At 56.6% G+C, this 16,004-nt stretch overlaps 1 protein-coding gene across 2 annotated transcripts; it reads left to right on the forward strand.

Annotated features, from left to right (window-relative positions):
- The first annotated feature begins 371 nt into the window (after positions 1–371).
- Positions 372–4,957, forward strand: NMB (neuromedin B). Of its 2 annotated transcripts, XR_008468441.1 has the most exons (4): positions 372–637; positions 1,095–1,297; positions 2,134–2,250; positions 4,693–4,957. XR_008468441.1 is itself a non-coding variant. In XM_054214423.1 (3 exons), exons 1-3 carry the CDS (start codon positions 502–504, stop codon positions 4,738–4,740), a joined length of 387 nt encoding a protein of 128 aa, XP_054070398.1. In that variant the 5' UTR covers positions 381–501; the 3' UTR covers positions 4,741–4,957. The 2 variants fall into 2 exon arrangements, 1 of the variants encoding a protein (XP_054070398.1); XM_054214423.1 differs by lacking the exon at positions 2,134–2,250 and having other exon boundaries at positions 381–637.
- The last annotated feature ends 11,047 nt before the right edge of the window (positions 4,958–16,004 follow it).

Consider the following 16,004-nt stretch of genomic DNA (forward strand, 5'->3'; position numbering starts at 1 on the left):
CAGCAAGTGGGGTCCGTCCTGACAGGCGGCTGAGGGGGGGCCGGGGACGGGCTGAGGGATGAGCTGAGGGGGAGCGGGTTGGTCTGTGGGAGCGGGGAAGGCTGACGGGGAGCCGGGGCCGGGCTGAGGGAGCGGGTCGGGCTGAAGGACGGGCTGAGGGGGAACGGGACAGGTTGAAAGGCAGCGGGACGGTCTGAGGGAGTGCATCGGTGTGTGGGAGCAGGGAAGGCTGGGGGAAGACGGGGACGGGCTGAGGGGCACCGGGACGGGCTGAGGGAGCGTGTCGGCGGCGGGGAGCCGGGGCCGGGCTGAAGGGGAGCGGGGCCGGGCTGAGGCCCGCTGAGGGGGAGCGGGGCGGGCTGTGGGCGGCCGAGGAGGGCGGTTCGCCCCGCGGCCGCCGGGGGTGTGTGTGGGGCGGTTCGCCCCGCGGCCGCGCCCCCCACCCCGCGGTGTATAAGCGCCGTTCGACGGCGGGCGGGAGCGGGTCCCTCCGGGGCGGCCATGGCGGCGCTGCGCTGCCTCCTGCTGCTGCTCTGCGGCGCCGCGCTGGGGCCCGCCGTACACCTCGACTTCGCCGAGCACCGCAGCCAGGCGGCCAAGATCAAGGTCAACCCCCGCGGCAACCTCTGGGCCACAGGTACCGGGGCGGGGGGGGGGGGACGGGGAGGCGGACGGGCGTGTGGCGGAGGGACTGTCCCCCCCGCCGGGACCCTCCGCCTCCCCGGGCTGCCTGCGGGGAGCCCCCTGCGCCACCCCACAGGGCGGAGGGGGATGCTGGGCGGCTGGCAGGACCCATAGCGGGCAGGAGGAGAGCAGGGCAGGGATGGGGCAACCTCCTCCCACGTCTCTTGGTGACAGGTCCAGCACCTGTTGAACCCCAGAGGGTCCCGTCAGCAGCAGAGGGAAGTTTCCCGAAGTCCTGTCTGGACTTGGGATTTCTGGGTTTCTCCTCGCTTGGTTGTTACTCACTAATTTAGGGCATCGGGTTTGCTCGGTGCTTCTCGTTGACTTGTGCTGGCGTGAGGTCGCCCATCACAGCTGCTGCCTCTCTCCTCCCGGGTGTTGTGCGGGCACACAAGCGCGTTGTGTTGCAGGTCACTTCATGGGGAAGAAGAGTGTCACGGGCTCCCCGCACCTGGAGTCGCCGGAGGAGCCTGCAGTGCCGATGGTCTTCGGTCCCTCTCTCAGAGCCCTGCTGGAGGACATGATGGAACTGCTTACCCGCGAGCTCCTGAAAATCCTCTTGCAAGAGAGACTTTTGGATGAGAACCAAGGGAAATATGACCTCACTGACCAGGTGAATATTGACTAAGACGGAGGGAGATGCTCCGAGCAGGGAGGTGGTGGTGATGTTAATCTGCTTTGCTGCAGACGGGCAGCAGATGCACAGCTGCTAGAGGTGTATTCCCCCACTTTCTGCTCCTGTTAACTGCCCTTAAACCATTTCTTAAGATCAGCTATAAAAGGGCAGAGGAGAAGTCTCCCTAAGCTTGTGTCTAGCTGTGCAGTGGCTAATAGTCCCAAATGCTTGGGAAGGGTGTGAGGATGAGCAAGGGATGCTTTGATGGAGCTGTGGCAGTGGTGATCTCCAGCCCAGGGCTTGTTAATAAGCATCTGAGTCTTCCTCAGCCAGATGCAGCAGAGGATGGCTGGCCACTGTGGCTGCCGTGAAGAAATGTCCCCTTTTCCAGCCGCTGCAGGGAGAGGGAAATCCTTTCTCCCCTCTATTTCTGTAGAGAGAAGCCAAGAGAGAGACAGCCCTGTATGTGAAGGGAAAGGAGTCCATCCTGCAAAGAGGTCTTGGGCTTCTGATGCCCCCCACCTTGCGTCTGTGTCGCTGTGGTGGGATCCCTTGTTACTGAGGGGCATATATCTCTGTTAGCTCGCCTCGCAGAGGGGAGCTGTGCGTTAGTACCGCTGCCGAGCGGGTCTTGGGGAGCAGGCAGGAGCTTCGGTAGTCCTGCTGTGCATCAGCAGATCCTCAGCCTCCTTGGCCTCAGAGCTCACCTGCCCCTGGGAGCAATGCACACATCCAGGTCCTCGCACAGGAGGCAGAGATGGAATTGCTCAGTCCGTCTGGCTCTGCTTGTCTGTTGCCTCATGTGCACTTCCCTGGTGTCTCACCCTTTCTAGTCACTGCAGGAAGTAATTGAGAGCCTAAAAGGGATGAAATCCTCTTAGGTGGGTGCTACGTGTGCTGTCCCACTGAGCTGCTGTACTCGAGGAGCTATCCTGTAACACTGCACGCAGGTAAAGCTGCTTCTGTTATCCGGGTTTAGGCAGTGCTTGCTCCTGTTCTTTGCTTTTTTGGGGAAGGCACAGGTGGGGAAGAGTTGCAGGGATGTGAGCCTGAGCGGCACTGATTGTTCAAGTGTCTTCTTGACTCGGTTTCAGCAGACTAAGGCTTTCCTAGAGCACTGGTCCCAGCGGGAGAGTGCTTTCCACCATGAAGATACAGCTGAAGACACCAGCCTACCCTGCTCCCTGTACGATGCTGTGTGCTGTGGCCACTGCGCTGCTGCAGCTTTTCCTTCTTGGATGTCGCTGAAAGGGAGGAGAGGGCTGTGAAGGTGCTGGACCCTTTGCCAGCCTTCCTGGGGAGCCTTTGAGGAGGGGGATATTTGCTGCATTAACTGCCTGAGGGGATGGATGAGCTGGGGGATGTGCTGCCCTGCCTTGTCTGCTGAGATGTTCGCGAGCGTGCGGTGTGAGTTTAAGAGTGACCCTTGTGGCTCTCCTCCGGGTAGGTTAGTCGCGTGGGCACTGCTCGCACTGCAGATGTGCTGGGGCAGAGGCTGGTGCTGTGTCTGGGCTGCGAGCTGGGTGCCAGTGCCCTGCCAGCCCTCTCAGTCTGCGTTCCCAGAGCTCAAAGGCAGGTCCTGGCCAAGGGCACTACCGTCAGCCTTTGGCCCGTGCGTGCTGGGTGTCAGCGCTCTGCTGCTGGAGGCGGTTTGGCTCATGGTCAAGCAGACGGTGGCCAGCTGCCTGCCTCACTGCACCGATGCCTCTCTGCTGGGAGGTGGGTTGCCTTGGGTTGCCTTGCACGCGTGTGGCATCACAGCTCATGTGCCTGGTGTGCAGCTGGCTCCTCCTCACCTTCTCCAGAAGCCTCTTGCCTCTCCTCGGCCAGTGCCCTGATGTGCCAGCTGTCCCCTTGGTGGCAGTGGGGACCTTGCTGGGGGATAGGTCTAGTTCTGCCCTTCGGGCACCTCTGAGTGCCTCACTAGACTCATCTCCTGCCTTTCCACTCCTTTTCTCACCACCCGTCCCCCAAGGCATCTTTGTCTCTGAGCTGCTGGTTGATATTACAGGATGGCTTCTCCCTGCTGCCTTTGAGTGCTGCCTTTGTTATGCTTTTTGGTGGGACCTTATTTTTTCTTGCTCCTGTGGGTGACAAGGTGCCAGTGCCAGTTCCTGCTGCCCTGACAGCTTTCTCCCTCAGTGTGGCTGTTGTTGGATGCCTGGGGTCAGCACCCAGCCTGTGCTCGAGCTGAGGAACACGTGTGCTCTGTTCGCCACCTGCCTTATGAGCTGTTTAATTGCTCTGCTCCTTGAAACTCTCTGTCCGCACCCTGATCAGGATCTGTCACTTCCATCTCAGATAGGTTTAGAAAAACAAAGATGCTTCTCCTTTCCTTGGGACCCCCTGGCCAGCAAGGCAGGGATTAACGCGCTCTTTAATTGTTGTTCAGCTGCTCTAGCACGTGTGCTGTGATTCATGGCAGGATAAGTATCGAAGGAACTTGACTTTTATTGAAAAACCCAGTGGGCTTTTCCTTTTCTGAGGGTGTCAGTGATCATTCCCAAAGGGATTCTTCCTTTCTGTGGGGCCCTTCTAACCATTAAATAAATCCCAGGGCGTAGTCTTTTTGCCTGCTCTCCCTTTGCGGGGTTTAGTCCTGCCTGCTGCCGTTGGGTTTTCTCTCAAGATGTTTCCTGTCCCTTTGCAAAGCAGGAACCTGTGTGCTGCTCCGTGCTTGTGATGGCAGAAGTCGCACAGAGCAGAAGGGGTTTGCACAAACAGGGATTCCTGTTTTGTCTTTTAAACCACATGTGGCAGGCAGGGCTTGGCTCTCAGCGCACTGGGGCTTCACAGTGCCACCCCATTGCTCTTTGTGACAAGGATTTGGCTGACAGAGGAGGACCGTCCCCATCCCTTGTCGTCTTGTGTGTGTGGTGTCATTTCTCCAGGAGACAGATGGGGTGAGGCCACGTCTGTGGAGTGGAATGGCTCCAGGGGTGAGGGGCTCTCCCTTCTGCGCGAAGGCAGATGCTGCCCTGCGTTATCTCCAGGACCTCTGGGCAGTACACAGTCCCACAAAATCCCTCTGTAGCTCTTCCCTGCAGTGTTTTGTGTCTCTTTTGTGCCTTCTCGCATAACTCTCTGCTGAATCAGGCCCCGAGGCTGCTCTTGTTCCTGCAGCCCAGCCCAGTGGCCGCTCTCTCGGTGGGCTGCTGGAGTTCGCCTCTGATGTCTGTCAGCTGTGGGCCAGCTGTTGGAGCCCAGGATGGGAGGCAGGAGCCAAGCTTCTGACCCTCTCCTTCTCATGTGCTGTCTTGAGCCACCCCTGGAAGTGCCGTCATGGTGCAGCGTGGGACTCTTGTCTCATCTTCTGCCCCGTGGTACCCAGCAGGTGTTGGCGGAGGCTGCGTATGGGACCCAGTGTCTCACCGTTGTGCCTTTTCTTGTAGGAGACAGGGCTTTTAACAAAGGTGCTGGAGAAGTATTTTTCAAACTGAAGGAGCACGGCCGTGGAGGATGAGGTCTGCAGGCTCGGCCACGCGTGGCAAAACGGAGGAGAGCATCGCCCTTGTGGGTTACTGTAGCAACATCACTTTTATTTATTATTTCTGTAATATTGTTAATAGTGATTGCTTGTATGAAAAGCAGAGCCTCCCTGTATATTTCCTCTGTTTTCTGGTTTCTTGATGTCTGATGTGCCCCTGTGAATAAAACTGGCTCTTTGCACAGACTAGCTCAGACTTTTCGGAGGGCGGGCGGGGAGGGAGACAGACCCCTGGGGCTTGTGCAGGAACTGGGAGCAGGAGCACGTGGTGGGGGCTGGAGGGAAGCTCCTGGCTCTGGGCAGCCAGGAGAGGATGGGATTCTGTCCCTGCAGCCTCTGCTCGCTGGAGGAGGAGACCCTGACTGCTGCACAGCAAAATTCCAACCGTGGGTGAGCTGATTACACCCCCTCACTACCGGAGCATCTTTATAACCCTCTTTACGGAGACGTTACCAGCAGCCCCTCCTGAAAACAAAAAGCGTTTCGCTCAAAGTGTTGCTGGGATTTCTGGTTCAAGCAGGGTCCCTGCGTCGGGGGACCCCGGGGTTTACAGGCTCATTGGCCTTGGTTGGGCCATCTTCTGCTGTCCCTTACGTGGCTGGCGCGGGCCACAAAACACTCCGCCTGCTTGTGTGCCTGCTTTGGGCTGGCTGCTCCGTGCACCTTCACCTTGTGCACGGCAGTGGGCAGGGGTGCAGCCCCGGGGTGCTCCGTGGTGTGGGACAGCTGAAGGAGGGCACAAACGGGGGCTGCCCAAAACGGGTGATGGAGCACAGGCTCTGGTTCTGCACCTTCTGAAAGCGCTGCTCACTGATATGTCCCTCAGCCACCCCTGGGGATGTCCCCAGGCAGAGCTAACCCTGGCAGCAGATCACAGATTGATGCCACGAATGGCACCATAAGCTTTCCCCTCCTCACACTTCTGATGCTAAATTCAATCTGAACGTTTGAGCTCCTGCAGGGAGGAGAGCCCTTCTCCTGGGAGTGACAGGAGCCCACAGCCACGTCACGCCAAGCCAAGGGACGACCCAGCATCTGAATGTGCTGAGGACCAGGTGAGGGGAGAAAGCCATGGTAGGAGACCTTCCCACCTTGCTCCCTATCACTTCAAGGGTGTCTCGAAGCTCAGATGGTGTTTATGAACATATTGGTCCTGCAGGAACTTACTCCTGAGTGAGGGAAAGGCAGCGGCAGCCCTAAACCCTTTCCTGGGGAGCTGCAGGAGAGAATGTCTGGTCTCTGTCCCAGGAGATGTGGGGCTTGCAGGCACAGATGCCCTGGCCCACAGGCTTTATGGCACAGCACTGCCTCCTGCCCAGGCCTGGAGGTGCTTCTCAGGACATGGTATGGTGCTGCAAACCCACTGCTGATGCCACAGGATGCCCCACACCAGGTGAGAGCTGGAGCCACCAATGTAGGGGACAACTGGGGACATCACGGGATTCCCAGGTCCTGCTTGGGGCAGGCTGGTAACCCTGGGAGGTGAAAAAGAGATAGGTTGTGTGATGGGGTCACCACTCCTCCTCTGAGCTCAGCCTTGGGGTGCAGGCCCTGTTGTGAGCCCAACCAGCATTTGCACTGCTCATGTTTGCCAAAAAATGAGCCTGCAGCTTATTTGCAGAGCTGCCTGTCTGCCCAGCTGTGCCCCCTCTTGTCCCCTGGATGCCACTCCTGGGTTTGCTGGCAGCAGTTGCCCAAGCTGTTGCCAGCTGGGAACAGTGCCCTTCAGTAACGGAGACCCAGCATTCCCCAGGCAGCAAGTGCGAGCCCCACGCGCTGGCCTGCAGATCTTAGGCCAATAAATGAGCAGTTATTTTCCGCTTACAGCCTGGCTTTTGAGCCTTCGGAGTTGGTGTTTTCTCAGCTGTTTGGAGGTTGGGTTTGGTGGGTAAAACCCAAACATCCTACAACTAGTTTTCCCCAAACTTCGCTTTCAAAACCTGGCGTTCCCCATCAAATGCACCGGTGCTGGGGCCCTTTGTACTTCAGGAGCGCGGGACCGAGCTAGCAGGGAGTTTTCTAGGATGGTGGTTCAGATCATGCCCAGCCTCCCCTGCCTTGCTGGAGCGGTTGTATGGCTGCGGCCCCTGGGCAGAGCATCACCTCACAACCACTTGGAGCCCTCCCAGGTTCTCCAAGCTGAACAACCCACCTGTAGCACCGCAGCAGCCCCTGTTCCCTTCTTGTGTCCTTCGCAGTTTCCTGCCCACCAGCTTCGCTCAAGAGGTGTCCCGCTGTCCTTCTACAGTCCCTTGTGCCTGGGACTGCAGGAAGCCTGCCGCCAACCCGTGTGGTTTTGCCCAGGCTTGCTGCTGTGCGCTGGGATGGGGGTGGGTGACCCCCAGCTCGCCTTTCGTTAGCCGCAGCAAAGCCTTGGCTTAAAACTAATTATTAGGAAGAAAAATAATGACACAGCGCATCGTGTTTGACACTGGAGCAGACCAGATGCCTCTCAGCTGGCAGCGTGAGGGACCGACAGCCTAATGGGATTCCTGACCTGATGCCGTGCCAGGGGAGCGCCAGCTCACGTCCTGCCCAGGAGAGCTCATGGGAGGGCCAGCAGGTTCCATACCTAGGTGAGATCCTCAGTCCCTCATCCGCCCAGCAAGAACCTGTCCGACTGCCCGTCTGTCCGCCAGCTCCCCTCATCACTGTCTTGCGGGTCAAGGTAAAGATGGGGAAGGTCACTTGGTAATTCCTGTCATGGGCAAAACAGACTCGGCTCGGGGAATTTAACTTTATTTATCATCAATTAATAGAATATAAATATTTGAGTACTCATTCAGAGTTTGGAAACAAACAACCCACCAACCCCCCCAGCCGCGAGGCATTTTCACACCTGGGGACAGCACCTCTCCCTGCCTTTGCCAGGCCCAGTGTCGCTCCAAGCACCCCTCCTCCTCCGTGCTGTCACTGCTGGTCACGCTCCATCCCCTGGGGAAGGAACAGGCAACGGCAGGGGCTGCAGGCAGGCCACGGCGGTTTCCTCTCTGCTGCTCCTTCCCTCTTGCTCTTTTCCTGTGCTCTGGTGTGAGTGCTTGGCGCTCACTTCTTCCTTCGGGGTTATACCTGCTCTGTCACGGGCTCACCCGCAGTCCCTTTGGGGGTGTAGATGCTCCAGCATGGGTTCTCTGTGGCCAGCAGTCCATTCGAGGGGACCACTTCTTCATCCTCCTCCTCTGAACTGCTACGTAAACCCCTGGAGCAATGTTGCCCCGCTCTGAGCCACCCACATGTTGCTGAGAAGCAAGGTGTCCAGCGCCTGCCTTGGACACCACCCTAGGAGCAGAGGATAACTCGGGCTAGAGAGGACCTCAGCAGGTCTCTAGTCCACCATCTGGTCAGCTCTGGAGTCAGAGCAGGTTACTCAGGGCTTTGTCTCGTTAGGTCTTGAAACCCTCCAGGTGTGAAGGCTGGGTGACCTGCTCCACTGCTTGACTGTTCCCATGTTTCTCCATCTCCCACACAGGCAAGCAACCCCTCATGCCCCAAATCCCCAATCCATCTTCAATTTAAATTACAGACTGAGAGGGTCAGAAAAACTTTTGAGGAATACCGTTTTTCGGCAATCTGCCTGCTCTGTCCTGGCACCTGCCTTTCTGGCATTTGTCTGCTGGTTCACAGCACGCACAGTCTCGGAGCACAATGCCCTGTCACTCACTGACTCATACCCTTTGGGGGTTTCCAGGACCAAAGCGTCATGCCCAGGCCAGGGGAATGAGCAAATTCTTCAGTTTTGGGGTTTTTTTCCCAGCTCTGTGTTTGCTCCCCTTGCTGCTCTGGGTCAAGGCTGCCCCTCCATGCTGCTGCTTGGGTTCAAGAGCTTGCTCACAGCTTCTGCATGCCACAAGCAGATATGCGCCAAGGCCACTGGTCCAACTGAGGTCACTGGGAGGACCTCCCTGGCACACGCAGACCACCACAGAGCAGAACTGCAGCACGGATCTCAGAAACCCTAACTGCTGGACATCTGTGATCGTAGCTGGTCTCCTGGGCTTCCCCCACAACCCGTGGCCATGGTGTGACCCCAGGGATGGTAAAAAGATGTGAAGTGAGGTAAGAGAAATGGAGACAAGCCACCCTCACCGCTTGTTTCTGTTTGGTTGTGGGATGGCGCCACGAGGAGGAGCTGGCTCAGAGGGATGTTTGTGAATGTCCCCTGCCACCACTTGGTGTCATTGGTGTCCCAGGCTTAGTGAATTGCTCCCTGTCACGCTCATTCACACAGGGTTGGCTCTCCTGCTATGCCTTCAGCAAAAACATCAGGCCCCAGGTTGGTGAGCTCCTTCCTCCAAGATATCTTGAGATCTCTCTTCCACGGGAGCCCATCAAACCAGGCAATGAGGAAGGGAGAGAAAGAGGCAGAAAGGAAATCAGGTTGCCATCAGGAAGCAAAACAATCTTAATCTCCTAAACACTTTTGCCATACCCCACGCTCCTCCAGGGAATGCTCTTCTTATGGACATCAAAGCCCGACCTGACCAAGGTAAACCCAGCTGGTCCAGAGCTGAGACAGCCTGAGGAAGAGGGTGTCCAGAACTTGGCACCCCTATTGTCTTGAAAACGATTTCCAGGGAGCAGGGCATCCTAGTGCAGGCCCCCAAGAAGGGAGTCAGCTAAAGATGAGCAGGAGACATGCTCTGGTATACAGTAAGAGGCCTGACAGGGACCTGGTACTTCTGTGAGAACCCCAGCAGTTCAGAAAATGGCCCCATCTCACACTGGAGCTGGCAACAGCTCCCCAGTTTCACCTGGAAATGGGAGGGAGCCAAATTTCCCTGATCGCACCACATAAATCTTGTCATCCAACCTGTCCTCACTGCTCTAGTCTTTGTGGGAAGCTCTTCTGACCTTCTTTCTCAGTCCAGGTGATGCCTTCTGGAGCATGAAATGACTCCAGTGTTGCTTGTCCCAAGTCAGATCTTCCCACAAGGGATGTGCTCACCCTGGCCCCAAGCAAATGCCTTGTTCTGGACTGGGGTGGACTGTGCGTAAGCAATTACAAGGACATCATGGCACATGGTGTCTTGAAATTCTGTGATTTCTCCGGCTGTGAATAACCCAGGGAAAGAGGCACAAGCGTGGAACTGCGTTGGGAGAATCACTCTATGTGACCCCGCTCAGAAGGAGCTATTCTTACAGTCTCTGTGCACTAAATGCTGCTGCTCGAGGCTAGAGAGATGGACCATCCCAGCTACAGACCACAAAGCCTTTTTTATGGGCTTTCTTTGCAGCCTCCGCTCCTGGCAGACATGAGATGTTGGCCTTCAATGGGTGAGAACAGTTCCAGACCCACGGGGACGAAACCAACCATGGGGCTGGAGGAGAGCCCTCCTGCAACAGGACCCTCTAACAGGGGACCCCAGAAATCATTAGGGTGCTGGAGTTGTGACGGCATGCTCCCCATCTCCAGGCACCCACCTGACCTTTATATCCTGTAACCCTGCCCAAGCGATAACCACCCGCGGGGTCTAATGGGTGCATCTAGTCGTGACGGCGGCATGAGGGTCTCAAAGGTAGGCAGATAACACCACAATAGCCAAAGGCTACCGAGGGCAATTCGCCCACCTCACCACCACGCTGGTACTATGGTCAATGTGCAAATGTGACTATAAGTTGATCATCTTACCTCCAGAAAGAGCGGACAGCCCAAGAGCCCTTTGAGCTCTCCTGCGTGGCAGCGGGCTGCACGCCAGGATGTCCCCTTGAGTGGGGATGCTTCTCAAGATTACGCCTCAAGGTTAAGACATCCCTTTCCGCCACAGCTTCTCAGTAAGCGGTTTATAGCACACTAAACTTTGCAATCTTAGCTAAGTGATATGAAGGATTGATAGCACAGATATAATCCTTTAGACATAAACCGTCGGCCAAGTCTGGGACTAGGACTGGATCCAGCCGCTCCCAGACTCCTCTCGGAGAAGGAGTTCAGAAAGCTGGGGGTCCTTTCTGAGCCTCGGGATCCAACGGGAGGGTCTCCCTGACAGCTCTGTCTGACCCCGGCCTCTGGGCAGTAAATAACTGAGCGTGCCCCACCATCCAACCTCATAAAACGCTGTCGCATCTACTGTCAGCTTTGCTAAATCATTGTTTTGCGGTAAATACATTGCTACTTCTCTCTTAGGAGTGAAGTGTATCTCTCCATCTGCGACAGGAGTGCAGGGAGAGGAGGTCTGACACAACCTTACTTCCATTTTCTGTTAGTTACGCTGCATTTTTAACCTCTGCGTGGTGCTGAGAACCAGCCAAGGACTGCAACAGGGATAAGGTATTAATATATTAATTGATTCTCCAAGCTCGTGGTGCATAAAATACAGTGCACGGGCTAACCGTCACGTAGCACTGGGAGATGGCTTTGCACTGGTGGAAGTCCCCAGAGCACATCCTCCTCCTGCGCTGCAGGTGCCATAAACCAGCTGATACCCAGCCCACCTGCCAACCTTCGGACTCCTCACACAGCGCTGATACCGTGCCAGGAGCTGTGGAGATGGCAGGATGACCGCGTAATTGATGGCTTTTATAAAATGCCTGTGGATCGGTACTGCAACACGGCGGGGGTTTCCCCTGTGTGGGAAGTCAATCAAAGCGGTACTTCAGACAATTCCGCTTCCCGAAACAGCAGGCAGAAGTGGATACAGTAAGGCTTCTCCTGCTCCAGGTAGGACCTAGAAAGAGTGAACTTAGGACCTTCATTTCTTTCCATTTCCAGCTCTCAGTGTGCCCATGCTTTTGGCATCCCCCATCCTCTGGCACATCAGGGAAGATTTTTTCCTCCAAGAGGAAATCTGTACCTGTGCTGGGTGTTCTCAGGCCAAAGCCTGTTGCACAAACTGGTCCAGGGTGGTGGCAGTGACAAGGGAGTCACAACCCCCCAGCATGCCCTCAGGCTGCAGCTCCAGCCTGGCCATGCTGCTGCTGTGGAGGGCAGCAACCTTCTCCGGGGCCTGGATGCGAACGCTGTGGGAAGGGAAGGGGAAGGGAAGGGGAAGGGAAGGGAAGGGAAGGGAAGGGAAGGGAAGGGAAGGGAAGGGAAGGGGAAGGGGAGGGAAGGGGAGGGGAGGGAAGGGAAGGGAAGGGAAGGGAAGGGAAGGGAAGGGAAGGGAAGGGAAGGGAAGGGAAGGGAAGGGAAGGGAAGGGAAGGGCTAAGCAGGGCAGGAGGGTTCACGGGAGCACAGACCTGGGACTCAGGACAAGGTGGGCTCTTCGTCTTGCCTGGGAACATCCAGGTGGCAGCACTCGACCTCAAAGACCATGTCCTTTCATGAAGGGCCAACTTCCCAGCTGCCTTGCCTGTCATGTGCCCTTTCTCTGGAAGGATGTGAGACACATGCCCTGAAAGGTTTTAGGGAACCAGCTCTGCTGGGAGGTCTGTGAGACCATGGTAGGTGGAACAGGCCCACCAGATTCATAGAAATGCTAGTGGGAGGACCTCTGAAGGCCTCTAGTTCAACCTCTCACTCACAGCAGGACTGTCACCAACTGCAAGACACTATCCCAAAGTGATGCTTGGTGGGACAGGACCACTGTGTGGGAAGAGCTCTGCACCCCAACACACAAAGCCCTTTTGACACCTAAACCTGGCAGAGAACATGCAGGGGAGACCCAGCCAACCTCAGATCTGCTTTCCACAATGTTCACCCTGCTCTGCGGTCTGCAAGTTCACCCCCAGCAGGAGGTGGTCCAAGTCCTCTGCCCTCTGGATCCTGACGCACTGGAAAAGAGAGACCCACCTCTGCTCGATTCCTGGTTCTCTCCTAAAAGTCACCTTTGACCATGAGACTGGAGCAGCAGGTGACTCTGGGGGAGCGTGTGCTTTTCTCTGCAGCATCAGGGAGACGTGTTCTCCAAAGCCAAAGCCATGCGGAGGGATTCTGAGTTTATAAGAGGTCCTTGAAGGGCTCTGAGACAGTGAGGGGGTCTTGCAAGACCCAAACCAGTTGGAACGTGGTTCCAGAAGCCCTACAAAAAGCTGTGCCAGTTCCAGCTGGATTGGCCTATTTGTTGAATGTAAGTTAAGGCAACCCCATCTCTGCTCGCAGACTACCTTGACTGTATGAATTCTTTTTTTTTTTTTAAATATTAAGCAAGCAGTTGATTGTAATTTATCCTACAGTATTTCTGCCCGCACACTGCAGAGCAGCCCTTGGGTCTTTTCGCTGCTTTTCAGACAGGTGCTTCATTTCTTACTCATTTCTTGCGCCGTGTGCCGCTGGCACTTTTGCCTGGACGGAAGAAACAGATGCCCAAATGCTCTTCTACCCACAGCCAGGATACGGGGCGCAGAGTGCTTGTGTGTGTTCAGGCCTGAGTTGGAGTCCGCGGTGGGGTAATATTGCTTTGCTCATTAATTTCAAGGCTGGCGGGGAGACTTTAGACACAGGAGTTCCGTGAAAAAATGCATACCACTTTAATTAGGCCTCTAACAACAGTGATTACAAGAGAAAGCTTCTCTCTAAGTTGCAGCCTGGGACAAAAGTGCTAATTACCACGGAGTGCATGATTAACAAGCCCCAACAAAGCCTGGAAAAGCTCAACTCACTGATAGTTACGTCAAACTGGCAGGAATGTCTGTTATCTGCAGGGACAAGGTTCCCCAAGCTGGGCCAGTAAAATCCCCGATAAGGTGTGTCGCAAAGGCTAACGTCACTCCCAACACTCGTGCCGGGGCAGCAGCGCTCTGCCCGATGCGTGGGGCCCTCGGGGAAGAGGCTGGAGACAACCCCCGGGAGCTGGCGCCCCACTCGCTCCGTAATGGAGAGGCAACACCTCTGACGTTGGGGTGGGGTGGGAAGTGACGTCCTCCCTTCTGCTCTGTCCTCCCAGAGCCTCGGGGTTCCCTCTCCCCCGTGTCTCTCTGCTCCAGCAGCTGTTCAGAGCCGCAGCTCTGGCCCCGGGGCAGCCTGGAAGGGGCGCCTGGAAAGGGTCTGTGGAACAGGAGAGAAGAGCTGGACCTGCAGCTCCTCATCTGGGCCGGGCAACCCCAGCAAGGGGCAGAACACTGGGGAAGGAACGGGCGCCAGCCACAGCCCCACGTCGGGTCATCATCCCCTTCCCCGACACAGGCCCTGGTCTCAGGGAACATGGGGTCAAACATGGGTTCTCCAGGCAGGATGGAGATATTTAGGAGGGCAACGGGGCAGCTGGATTTCTCATACCCGGGTCTCTGAGAGCATGTGGCAACTTGTGACAGCACTGCCAGGAGGTCCTGGCTGTAGGCAGCTACTTCCTCTCGCCCATAATGGTGATGGTTCTTGGAAGGAGCAGAGGGATGGACACCCAACATAATTTCTGGTGGAGGGTTTCTTCGAAGTGTGGTTGAAGCCCCTCCTGTTTCAGTTCCTGCTAAGAGGATGGGTGGCTCCTGTTTCCACCTCCTGGCAGCCCTGCCGGGTGGCCCTGAGCTCCCTCCGTCATGACTTACAAAACCGAGCCTGCTGGGCAGCGTTATGGACACTGACACCTTCCCCTTCTTAAAATCTTGAAGTAACTTCCAAGCAAATCTGGAAAAATAGATCCTTCTTGCAAATCTTTCTAGAGCCGAAGCGTGGCCACAGCACTGTTGGACCCGTCTGCTCAGCTGGGTGGAAACTGTCCAGAGGAGATCCCTCCACCCTTCTCCCCGTCCCTCCCTTCGAGCTACTCCAGCGTGGATCCTTCAGCTGTTGCAAAGAATCCCGGGCAAAGAGCTGCATTCAAGCGTCGGGACGGGACACTGGACAGGCTCCATCGCAACAGAGCCCAAGCCTGACCCCAGCTGCAGCTCCCTCCGTATGGGGGACCAGGTCAGAGGGGTTGGTGGGGACAACAGTGGAGGGTGACACCTGGACGCAAACACCACGTCTGTCCCACTGCCACTGGTAGGTCCAGCAGAAATCCCCTGAGCAAAGGGCGGCCTCTCGGGGCTCCTGCTGCATCCCCAAAGCCACCTCCCTGCCCAGGCATGTCCCCGCACCTTCCCCGCCTCGGTTCCCAGCAGAGAGACAGTGGCTGATCCAACGCTGCGCAGCTCCTTGCGCAAGAGGCGATGGGTGCTGCTCCCCTCGCCCCCACCTCCCTCGGGTGACCTGGATCAGGTGACTCACCCCTAATCGTCCCGTCCATCGCTTACAAGTGGGTGAAGCAGAAGCTGCCCGATAAGCGAGGGCTGTCCAAGCCAGGGCAGGGTGCCGTGGTGGGAGCAGTGCCCTGAGCACAAGGCTGTGAGCTCTTGGCGAGCAAGAACAAGTCCCCAGACCTGTTCCCTGGAAACTTTCCAGTGAACTCCACACCTTTACTACCTGCAGAAATACCCAGAAGATTAATACGAGAGGGGAAAAAAAACAAACCCCAAGCCCCAGTTACCTTCTTGACCTCAGGCTTTCTGCAGGACCTCTTTGTGGATACAGGGTACTGCTGAGGGTGTAACTCCAGCAGTTTTGCCATGCTTGCTAACCCACGACCCCGTCAGCGGTCCCCCAGGGAAGTGGAGCATCCCCCTCCCCCAGCACCATCACACCCTCTCTCCATCGCCACTGAGGACACACGAGCAGCACCGTGCGCTCCCCCGCCGTCCTTGCACGCAAACGCTGTGTTGTGGGCACCTCCTTTAGAGAAGGAAGGAAACCTCCTCACCCCCTTCTCTCATTTTTGGCATGAGGGCATCTCCCCAAAAGACATGTTTGTGATGCTCGTCTGAACGGCACAAACCCCACGGTCTCTTCCGCAGGCAAAACCCAGGCCTTGGTTTGGCCAAGCTAGCGCAGAGCCCATCTCCTGGGTCATCTCTCTTCCAGGCAGAAGGGAGAGGTGTTTCCACCTTTACATGAGGTCCAAAGCCCCAGGCCTGTCCCCGCAGTTACCCCTGAGGATCTGCTGTGACGTCCACGTCTCCCTCTGCTTTGCGGATGCTGCCGGAGCAGGGGCGGGTGCCACGTCCCAGGCACCGTGGGCACGGGCAGACATCTCTGCAGCTCAGCTCTGCACATGCATTCCCCACACATTGCCAACCTTTATTTCATGGCTTTAAACAACCCTTGAGGAGGGACTGAGTGTTCATTCTGGGTAGCATCAGTCTGGCACTTGAGGGGAAATGGCAAATCTTTGCCCAGAAATGCCTTTTCTTTTCCTGCTGGGCACAAACTTAAGACGTGTTTTTAACTTCCCTCTGCCAAAGGGGTGGGAAACGCAGCTTTTCAGGGCAATCAGCCAGGCCACCCGCTAGGACAGAGAAAGGAATCCCAT

Source organism: Rissa tridactyla, chromosome 9 (genome assembly GCF_028500815.1).
Source record: "Rissa tridactyla isolate bRisTri1 chromosome 9, bRisTri1.patW.cur.20221130, whole genome shotgun sequence".
Classification (NCBI taxonomy): Eukaryota; Metazoa; Chordata; class Aves; order Charadriiformes; family Laridae; genus Rissa; species Rissa tridactyla.

What these genes read in the sequence shown, in the direction of transcription:
- NMB (XM_054214423.1), top strand. Translation starts at nt 502, where the DNA reads ATGGCGGCGCTGCGCTGCCTCCTGCTGCTGCTCTGCGGCGCCGCGCTG. An exon ending in CGGCAACCTCTGGGCCACAG is followed by an intron (nt 638 to 1,094) that starts GTACCGGGGCGG and finishes GTTGTGTTGCAG; the next exon opens with GTCACTTCATGGGGAAGAAG. An exon ending in AATATGACCTCACTGACCAG is followed by an intron (nt 1,298 to 4,692) that starts GTGAATATTGAC and finishes CTTTTCTTGTAG; the next exon opens with GAGACAGGGCTTTTAACAAA.